The sequence below is a fragment of the Hyla sarda genome, chromosome 3, assembly GCF_029499605.1.
Source record: "Hyla sarda isolate aHylSar1 chromosome 3, aHylSar1.hap1, whole genome shotgun sequence".
In the NCBI taxonomy this organism is placed as follows: domain Eukaryota; kingdom Metazoa; phylum Chordata; class Amphibia; order Anura; family Hylidae; genus Hyla; species Hyla sarda.
This window is the reverse complement of record NC_079191.1, coordinates 332,068,788-332,080,233: the sequence shown is the minus strand read 5'-3', so window position 1 is coordinate 332,080,233 and position 11,446 is coordinate 332,068,788. Positions and strand designations below refer to the sequence as shown.

The 11,446-nt window shown below is 38.3% G+C and overlaps 1 protein-coding gene across 3 annotated transcripts in view; it reads left to right on the top strand.

Moving 5' to 3' along the window:
* Window positions 1-10,092, top strand: part of LOC130362581 (metabotropic glutamate receptor 1) — a 443,185-nt gene extending 433,093 nt beyond the window's left edge. For 2 of the 3 annotated variants that reach the window (XM_056567315.1, XM_056567317.1), the window contains exon 9: window positions 499-10,092. In XM_056567315.1, coding sequence (XP_056423290.1) covers window positions 499-1,315 — 817 coding nt within the window. In that variant the 3' untranslated portion in view covers window positions 1,316-10,092. The remainder of the gene's footprint in view (window positions 1-498) is intronic. The other variant, XM_056567318.1, reaches the window with a different exon arrangement.
* Window positions 10,093-11,446: the final 1,354 nt, after the last annotated feature.

Genomic DNA, 11,446 nt, shown 5'->3' with positions numbered 1-11,446 from the left:
TTCTTCACACTCCAACAGCCTTGATTGATAGATTTTTACCCATTTCGATATAGGGATAGATGAATCAATCAAGGCCAATGGTGTGCGGAGAAGTCTCCAGGGTCTGCACCGATGACCATTTTGGCAGCATAAAAGTGATCACAGGATCCTTTTAAGTTTGTAACATTTTCAATAGTTAAACAAAAGTAAATATTCAGTAACCTAGGTATTCAGAGAATAGAAGAAAAAAATTAGCTCATAACATAAACATTAAACAAAAGTAATATTAATGCTATATGACATAATATTGCTTATATAACATTTTACAAATAAAATTTTACTTACATAAATTAAAAAGCATACCCACATATGCACACAAAATATAAGCTACACATAGCTAAAACTATATCTACAATAAATTAATCATTCATTTACATATTTGCCTCCTTTTTTTTTATTTTTGATGTGATTTTCTGCATGCTGTTTATTCAAATGCACCCATCTTTATTTTATTCATAGTTCTAATGGAAAGTCTGTGTCATGGTCTGAACCAGGTGGAAGACAAGTGCAGAAGGGACAACACATGTGGCAAAGACTATCAGTGCACGTGAAGACCAAGGAGACAGGATCATCAAACCAGACAGCTGTGATAAAGCCTATAACCAAAGGCTTCCAAGCTCAGAGCAAGAGCCACACATTTTTAGATACTAGCACTAATGCATTATACAATGTGGAAGAAGAAGAAGAAAATGAGCCCGTAAGGTTCAGCTTACCCAGCAGTCCATCCATGGTGATACATAGGCGCTTGAATGCAACTCCTCCCCCTTCTCAAGAATTTGAGGAGGGATCACTATATCTGCCAGAGCAAGTCTCTAAAAGCCTACCACTGCAAAAATCTATTTTAGACCAACTACATGGGGTGATCAACAAATTCTCTACTGGCATTCCAGACTTTAATTCTGTTATTCCAATACCTGGCCCAGAGAATAGTGTTGACTCCATCTATTCTACACAGCAAGTGCTTCCACTTCAGATAGCGGCTTTCAGTGAAGGTATAGGCTCCTCCACTGAGGAGGTAGAGAATGAGAAATTGAACCTTATCCGGGATTATATGTATGATAGCACAGACATACCTGATGAAGAACTTGTTCCAAGCAAATTAGTACTGGAGGACTCACCTGCTTTGACGCCTCCATCTCCTTTCCGGGATTCAGTAGCTTCAGGCAGTTCTGTGCCTAGTTCTCCTGTGTCGGAGTCAGTACTCTGCACACCTCCAAGTGTGACAAATGCTTCAGTTATGTTGAGAGACTATAAGCAAACCTCATCCACCTTGTAGACAAAGTTCTTACTAACGCATTGTTGTTTCTAAAGCTATACAGGGCTTGTAACTGCAAGTAAAAAGGACTTTATTATAAATGCAAAGCAGAAAGAAAAGCAAATAATCAGTGTCCTGCACTAAAATCGATCTCTATGAGGGCTCCAAGTCTTAACAGCTGTATGTATTTGTTTCACTGTATTCATAAACAGATGCAGTATACTTAACTAAGCACAACATTGTAATGTACTTCTAAAGGAATCTATATTACCTTGTTGGCAAATGTTGGTAAAAACTATAATGATCATACAGGTCTTATTAGTCATTGGCATTTGTTTGGATCTAAATATTAAATGTGTATGACTAACTTAACTTAAAAGTCTTTATACGGTGTACTATGCTGGAAGGTTGATTGAACATTCCATAGCCTAAGTGTATTTCATTTAACACAAACATCTGAAGAGTCAAAATAAAAGTTGAACCTCAATAGGATCCCAGTGCCCCTAACAACCACATTATGTTTAGGGTATTTACCAAACTATTTTTAGTTTTTTGGTATTTTTATGCTTAACCAACAGTGTACATGTAGTCAGTGACAGCTTGAAATCACATTAGCATCACAAAGTAATGCATAGGAGTGTGAATATAAACCTCGATGGTAACGACACAAACCCATGTAGACTGCACAGTTATGACTAGAGCCTTACAATTAAACATTACAATGTCAGTTAAAATTTTTATTTATTCAATTAATTAATTATGAATAATAATAAGTAATATAGAACAAATGTAGTAGTAGTTTTATTATGTATATATTATGATAATTTGGTAGTCAGACCAAATGGGGATTGGTGGCAAGTGACCAAAGCTAAATTTTGATTATCTGACCAAATTCTTATTTTACAATTTTTAAAATAATTTATGTAAAAGCAGTACTTTAACATAGTCTACATAATGTTTTCGGTTGTATTTATTTTCATTATTCAAATTTAAAATTAAAAAGGATCTCTACCCAAAAATGTTTAATTAAACCATAAATTAAAAACTCATTTAAAAAGTTGAAGCAGTGTAAACTTAGAGGTATTCGTCTTTTATTTACAGAGATTTTAGCATTATTATGTTTGATTGCGGCAATTTAAGTATTTTTTTTATTTTTACCAAATTGACAACAGGAAGTTTGGCCATTTTGTTTGTCACTTGTAATCAAGTGTTTCAAAAACAAGTAACTTGTCAACTAAATTGTGTTAGTATATGTCCAGAAGATGAAAAGTGAGCACTCTTGCACTCACCAGACATGGTCTTGATAAAACAGTTCCTTACAAAGTAACATAGCTCACAAGGTTGAAAAAAGACCAGAGTCCATCAAGTTCAACCTATATCCCTAATGAGTCCCTACTGAGTTGATCCAGAGGAAGGAAAAAAAAAACCTCATCTTAGAGGTAAAAATTCCTTCCCAACTCAAATATGGCATCAGAATAAATCCCCGGATCAACCTTCTGTCCCTATAATCTAGTATCCATAACCTGTAATGTTATTACTCTCCAAAAATGCACCCAGGCCCCTTTTAAACTCTTTTACAGAGTTCACCATGACCACCTCCTCCGGGAGAGAATTCCACAGTCTCACTGCTCTTACAGTAAAGAACCCCCATCTGTGCTGGTGTAGAAACCTTCTTTCCTCTAAATAAAGAGGATGCCCCCTTGTTATAGATACAGTCCTGGGTATAAATAGATCATGAGAAAGATCTACGTAAGGTCCCCTGATATATTTATACATAGTTAACTTATTAGGTCACCCCCTAAACCTTCATTTTTCTAAACTAAATAACCCTAATTCTGATAATCTTTCTGGGTACTGTAGTCCTCCCATTCCCCATATTACCCTGGTTGCCCGTCTTTGAACCCTCTCCAGCTCCACCATATCTTTCTTGTACACTGGTGCCCAGTACTGTACACAGTATTCCATGTGTGGTCTGACTTGTGATTTGTACGGTGGTAGAATTATTTCCTTGTTGTGGGCATCTATGCCCCTATTGATACACCCCATGATTTTATTTGCCTTGGCAGCAGCTGCCCGACACTGGTCACTACAGTTACTGTTAACTAAGACTCCCAAGTCCTTTTCCAAGTCAGTCGTCCCAAGTGTTCTCCCATTTAATACATAATCCCAGCACAAATTTTTCCTCACCATGTGCATTACCTTACATTTATCAGTGTTGAACCTCCAACCTAGCCCAAACCTCCAACCTATTCAGATCAGTTTGTAACAGTGCACAGTCCTCTATGATGTTAACCACTTTACAGAGTTAAGTATTATCTGCAAAGATTGCTACTTTACTATTCAACCCCTCTACAAGGTCTTTTAATGAATATATTAAATAGAATAGGACCCAAGACTGACCCCTGTGGTACCCCACTAGTAACAGTCACCCAATCAGAATAAGTATCATTAATAATGACCCTCTGTTTCCTATCACTGAGCCAGTTACTTACCTACTTGCACACATTTTCCCTCAGCCCAATCTTTCACATTTTATGCACCAACCTTTTATGTGGCACCGTATCAAATGCTTTTGAAAAATCAAGATATACAACATCCAGCAATTCCCCCTGATCCAGTCTGGAGCTCACCTCCTCATAAAGGCTGATCAGTCTGGAGCTCACCTCCTCATAAAAGCTGATCAGGTTAGTTTGACAGGACTGATCCCTCATAAAGCCATGCTGATATGGTGTCATACATTTATTTTTATCAAGATACTCCAAAATAGCATCTCTTAGAAAACCCTCAAACAATTTACATACAATGGAGGTTAAACTAACAGGCCTATAATTCCCAGGTTAACTTTTGACCCCTTTTTAAATATTGGCACCACACTTGCTATGCGCTAGTCCTGGGGAACAGACCCTGTCACTATAGAGTCCTTGAATATTAAAAATAGGGGTCTGTCTATTACTTTACTTTAGAACACGGGGGTGAATGCCATCTGGACCTGGTGATTTGTCTATTTTGATTTTTTGTAGGTGGCACTGTGCTTCTTCCTGGGTTAGACAGGTGACCTGTACTGGGGAGTTTACCTTATCTCCCTGTATTTCACCTGGCATTTCATTTTCCTCTATGAATACAGTGGAGAAGAATGTGTTTAATATATTTGCTTTTTCCTGATTCTCGTCTATAATTTCTTCCTCATCATTTTTTAAAGGGCCAACAGGGGTTCTCCGGTGGAAAACTTTTTTTTTTTTTTTTTTTAAATGAACTGGTGCCAGAAAGTTAAACAGATGTGTAAATTACTTCTATTAAAAAAATCTTAATCCTTCCAGTACTTATTAGCAGCTGTATACTACAGAGGAAATTATTTTCTTTTTTTAATTTCTTTTCTGTCTGTCCACAGTGCTCTCTGCTGACATCTCTGTGCATGTCAGGAACTGTCCAGAGCAGCATAGGTTTGCTAAGGGGATTTTCTCCTGCTCTGGACAGTTCCTGAGATGGACAGAGGTATCAGCAGAGAGCACTGTGGATAGACAGAAAATAAATCCAAAATGAAAAGAATTTCCTCTGTAGTATACAGCTGCTAATTACTGAAAGGATTAAAAAAATTTTAATAGAAGTCATTTACAAATCTGTTTAACTTTCTGGAGCCAGTTGATTTAACCCCTTAAGGACACAGCCCATTTGACCTTAAGGACCAGGCCAATTTTATTTTAGCGTTTTAGATTTTTCCTCCCTGCCTTCTAAAATCCATAACTCTTTTATTTTCCCATCCATAGACCCATATGAGGGCTTGTTTTTTGTGTAACTAATTGTACTTTGTAATGACATAACTCATTTTACCCTAAAATGTATGGTAAACCCCCCCCCCCCCCCCCAAAAAAAAAGTGTGGAAGGAAATTTAAACGGAAATCATAATTTTGCAAATTTGGGGGGGTTTCTTTTTCACGCTGTACACTTCATGGTAAAATAAAAAATAAAATAAAATTTAGGGATGTGTGAGGACTAATTTTTTACAGTAGTTCAGTAGATCTGTAGTTTGTGTTAGTACCACTCTTGTGTATATGTGGTATTTGTGACTTTTTGAACGTTTTTTATACATTTTTCTTTTCAGTTTTATGTGACAAAAAAGCAGAAGTGTTGGACTTTTTTTTTACTATAATTTTTATTGTTCGGACATTTACGCACGCAATGATACCAAATATGTTTGTTATTTATTGTTTTTTACACTTTTTTTTATTAAAGGGGTACTCCGGCACTAAAACATCTCATCCCCTATCCAAAGGATAGGGGATAAGATGCCTGACTGCGGGGGTCCTGCCGTTGGGGACCCCCGTGATCTTGCATACCATACCCCGTTAGCATCAGCCCCCGGAGCGTGCTCGCTCCGCGTCTGATTAATAGCGATCACTAGCGTGTGACGTCACGGCTCTGCCCCTCAATGCAAGCCTATGAGGGGGTGTCCTTTGGATAGGGGATAAGATGTCTTAGCGCCAGAGTACCCCTTTAATATGGGGAAAAGGGGTGATTTCAAACTTTATTGGGGGAGGGGCTTTTTACATTTTTTTTTTACTTTTTTAAAAACGTTTTTTACATTTATTTTACACTTTTTTAGTCCCTATAGGGGACTATTTATAGCAATCATCAGATTGCTTATACTGTCCAGTGCTATGCATAGGGCATAGCACTGATCAGTATTATCGGCGATCTTCTGCTCTGGTCTGCTGGAAGGCAGATAAGTGCAGAAGACCCCGAGAGAGGGACGGAGGCAGGTGAGGGGATCTCCGTCCACCATCTTGGCTGTTCTGATCCCCGCGGCAGTTCCGAGGGCGATCAGATCTAACATTTTAAATGCTGCACTGCCGCAGATGCCATAATCAGTTTTGATCACGGCATCTGAGGGGTTAATGGCAGACATCAGCACGATCACTGATGTTGGCCATTACCGACAGGTCCGCAGCTGCTGACAGCCGCTGGGACCCATCGCAAATGAAGCAAGCGAAGCTCCTGTGCTCGCGTCACAGCTGCGCTTTAAATGTACGGCGCTGTGCACTACATAGCGCTAAGCAGCGCCGTACATTTAAGGGGTTAAAAAGACCGAAAAAAAATGTTTTACACCGGAGTACCCCTTTAACCTTTTTGCTATTTATATAGTTAAACTACATTTTGGGGTTTGTTTTACTCTCTTTGGCAATGAGTCTTTCTGTCTCTACTTTTGTGGCTTTTATCAGTTTTTTACATATTTTACATTTTTCTCTATAGCTTTTTAATGCTTCTTCACTGCCGTCCTGTTTTAATAGTTTAAATGCTTTATTTTTGTCATTTATTGCCCCCTTAACATTTTTATTAATCCACATTGGTTTTCTCCTATTCTTCACCCTTTTATTCCCATAAGGTATATACCTCTTACAGTGAGAATTTAAGATATTTTTAAAAGTCTCCCATTTAGTGTCAGTATTCATATTTTTCAGGTCATTATCCCAATTTATATTCTTAAGGGCTTCTCTGAGTTGATCAAACTTTGCCTTCCTAAAGTTCATTGTTTTTGTGGCAACTCGAGAGGTTCCCTTATTGAAGAACAAGTTATAATGTATTATATTATGATCACTATTTCCTAGGTGTCCTTCTACTTGCACATCAGTTACTCTGTCAGGTCTGTTGGTTAATATTAAGTCTAGTAGGGTGCCCTCTCTGGTCGGGCCCTGCACCATTTGGGACAGATAATTGTCTTTAGCTATAGTCAGAAACCTGATTCCTTTATGAGATTCACAGGTCTCAGTCTCCCAGTTTGTATCCGGATAGTTAAAGTCCCCCATTATTATCACCTCATTTTGATTTCCTGCTTTGTCTATTTGCCTCAGTAATTGATTTTCTGGCTTTTCCTTTATATTTGGTGGCTTATAGCAAACCCCTATCAGAATTTTTTTCCTTTTATCTCCATATAATTCTACCCATAATGACTCCACATTATCGTTTCCCTCCTATATATCCTCCCGCAGTGCGGCCTTCAGACTGGACTTTACGTACAGACAAACTCCTCCCCCTTTCTGTTTTGTCCGATCCTTCCTGAATAGACTATAACCCTGTATGTTGCCCGCCCAATCGTAGCTATCATCCAACCATGGCTCTGTTATACGCATTATGTCATAATTCTCCTCTCCTCTTGCTTTGGTAAGATGTCACAATACAGAGCAGGAATGTCTGATGCGTTTCGTACTATAAGGTGCTTAATCATAAACAGTCTACGATTAAGCACCTGACGGTGCGAACCATGTCAGACGTTCCTGCTCTGGATTGTGACTCCTTGCCAAAGCAGAAATAAAGCAAATATTCTTATACATATCCAGTGTCGGACATTCTTCCTTTTAGACTTCTGGTATTAGTCAACTATTCTAACCCCTCCCTCCGCTCCACCCCCAAGTACATTAATAAGTCCCACCTCTCTATCTACACTATCTACATTTATGTTGTAGGTTCCCTCCCCCCCAGTCCCTAGTTTAAAAACTGCTCCACCCTTTTGGTCATCTTCTCTCCAAGCACAGCTGCACCCTCCCCATTGAGGTGCAGCCCGTCCCTAAGGTAGAGCCGGTATTCTTTATTGCTTTATTTCATCTCAGGTACAGCAGGTGCGACAGACAGGTGCGAGGGGTGTTCTAGGCAATGGACTGTGTTGTGCACGTTGCACTTCGTCAGGCCCTCACTCTTAAATTTGTTAGCATGTTCCATTGATGACAAAGTTTACCATTGTAACAGCGGTAGTGAAGTGGATCCGCTGTACCTGTGTGGATGATGGCGTGGGCCATACCAGCGAGTGGAGTCTAAGGTGCCGCTGGTTTTCACCAGAGTCTGCCGCATAGCGGGATAGATTTGCTGTGGCAGGTGGCACCCAGCTCGCTACCCCTGATATGACTCGTCCACACAGGCTGCCGAGGTGATGTGTGGCACAGGGAGGATGAGGCAAACTCAAAGTCTGGACAGGCAAGAGGTCAGGGCAGGCGGCACAGGAGAGTAGTCAGGAATGTAGCTAGGAGGTCAGAGGGCTGGTGGCACAGGAGCAAGGTCAGGTCACAGAGCGCGTCTGGCTGCAGCGCTACTCGTAACAAGCATCAATTGCTAAGAAGCTAATTCATAAGTGGCAACCAATATGACTGAGCTTCCTGTTGCCTCTTTTTTTTTTATGTAAATGACTGCCACTAAAAATAAATTAATTATTATTTCTTTAAACAAAGCAAACATTATAAAATTAAGGCTATTACTGCAATTTCCCAGGAGATGCTATAAGGTCATTTGCACATTTAAGGTGGAAATAAAATTTTACTTCTGATAAAGTTTTTAGTCCTTGAGTAAATGGAAACTATATCTAAAGGGTATATCATAGGGGATATTATCAACATTTTCCTCAACCCTTTTCTGTCCCAGATTGCAATCCAAATAGTAAAATGAACTACTTTACTATATATTTCACAATCTCTGAGAGGCAGTTTGCAGCAGTGGGCACCTTATTTTACTGCAATGGTAGACCAGATGAACTGAGTGCTGTATAGTTGAAAGACCCACGCAACTATACAGTCCCCGCTTGATTATGATTTTTATAAGTGTCCCTTTCCTTTACTCATACAACTTTCATGTTGAGAAGGGCAGCTAATTTTAGTTTTTATTTATTTCAGTATTTAAATGATTAGTTTTTGAACATTTTAAGTGTGAAGAGGGATGATATATATTTGTATATATACCAGGTTAAATGATGCATAAAATGGGGGTATTCTGTGCTTTTAAGGGGTATGCCTGTACCCCCCAATGTTCATAGCTAGAATATGGGTAAACACATATAGCTCTCCTCGTGAAAAGCTTTGATCTGCACAGTTCTTTAACTTATTTATATATTTTTAATCACTGTGGGAAAAGGAAATTCACTTGTCACTGTTTTCTTTGTATATTTAATATGTATAAACTACTTAGACTTGTCACACAGATAATATATATTACTGCTATTTTTGTCGACCTGTGTTTATGACTTAACATACAGTTTTAGAAATGCACATTTTTCATATGTGGCTACTATCTGCAGCCTCTAACTTAAAGCCGAACTTTGTATGTCTGAGATACCTGCTGATATTTAAAAAAAAATCTTTTTGGTTTCAGCGTGAAAGTCGTTAAGGTGTTTGCAATAAGTATGCATACGATTAAAACATTGTAGAAAATGTATTGCACAATTGAGTATTTATTATAACCTCTGAACAGTGAAGAAAACAAAAATGACATTTTTGAAAATGTTTTATAGACAATATTTATTGTACCAGATTAGAATCTTTCCCTATAGCTTAATGTGAATTCAACTTTAGAATAGGAGTTGTGACTAAGTGCTCACCAGTGTTTTGGAACTATATTTCCCAGCACGTTCTCTCAACTAGCTGCCATTCCGAACTGCTGGAAAGCTACCGGTTAACAATGTTTTCTTTGGAAAAACCAGACCATTTTTACCTCAGTGTTGGTATTTTAGACTCAGTTTTGTTTTCTATGTTGCATGTTTCCTCTGCATTTTCTATTTCAGAGGCTATCTATATTTTGCCAAGGAAATGACAGTGTTTCTGGTGGCATTAATGTTGAAGAACCTTTATAGCATTGTTGTGGTCCATTTCACTTGATACTAGACCGCAATCTACTGAATAATGTGTGAGCCAGTGAAGAAAGGAGCAAAGACCTACACTGCATATAACTTATTAAAGCCGTTTACCGTATAAATGCTGCCACTTATTTATCATATTAATGAATGTAAAATATTTGCATTAATGCCAATAAATATTACAAATATTTTCTACTTGGTTTTCTACTTTTTTGAGAGGTTATTTTCTGTAAGGACACATCTATTTCTTGTCAATGCATGTAAGTCTTGTCCCACAGTATGGGAAGGAATGTTGCACTGGATTTCCACTGGACAAGAATCATCTGTTATTAGTATTGTAAATAAGAAATTGTTTTTTTTTTTTGTATATTTTTTAGTCATGCAACACATTTTGACTATGAATAAGAGTTGATCACTTGAAACACGTCAGACATGCTGGTCCGTGGTCAAGGTGGATATGTATGCTTTAATTGGGACATTTTAATGTACTGTTCACACAGTGCTAAACTGACCCCTTGGTCAGTAGCCTGTGTAGTGCTTTTGTCTTGTTTTATTGTTCTTGTTTCTATACAGTCTCACTCTATGACAGATTATTTTACATTTCATCAGACTTTCAACAAGCATTACTATTAGGACATGAGATGTTTTGGAAGAAGAAACTATTATGTCTCCAATACACTGCACATACAGAATATACGGTCTTCCTGCCCTACATTTCTAAAGCACCTCATAAGCAGCAGCACAATCATTTTGGCCCAGATTTATCAAACTATGTGAGAGAACAATCAGAGTAATTTTCCCACGGCAACCAATCACACCCCAGCTTTCACTTTACCAGAGCTTGTTAGCTGAGCTGTGATTGGTTGCTGAGGAAAAATCACAAATTTTTTTTTTCTCACAGTTTGATAAATCAGGGCCATTGAACATTGTGAACATGAAAATGAATGTATAATTTGCTTTCATACCATGTGCATGTTTATTCTTTACATTGTAAAATATTTGTCATTTGTATATATTACTGTTACGATGTGGCTTCTATACAAATTAGCCTTTGCTGTGTGGTTCGGCTGTATTGGGGACACCTACTTTGTAATCGTTAAGAGCATAGTGAGCTCATTTAAACAGACCCCGGAGCAGTGCTTCTAAAGCTAGCCCTTAGGTATTGATGATTTCAGGCACCTACTGTATATTGGCATATTACAATAGTAACCTTCTTAAGGAAGGGAGCACTGTGCAGAAATCAGTGCTAATCCTCTAGCTATATATATATATATATATATATATATTAGCCCTATAAGGTATATGTATGTCAAGGAATGGGTGAGGGAGTATAGCGCAGGCTCAGGAGTCAGGTCTGCAATATAACCATAACCATCAGCTAATGACAGACATAGGTACTTGTGCCTATGTCCGTCATTTAACTGTTAAAATGCCACAATTATTAGTAATCATGCCTTTTCAACAATACATTCCTCTAATCCCTGGTGTCCAATGGCCCCAGTATGGCGCAGATGGGTTGGTATGGCAGCGCAAGAACTCACCTA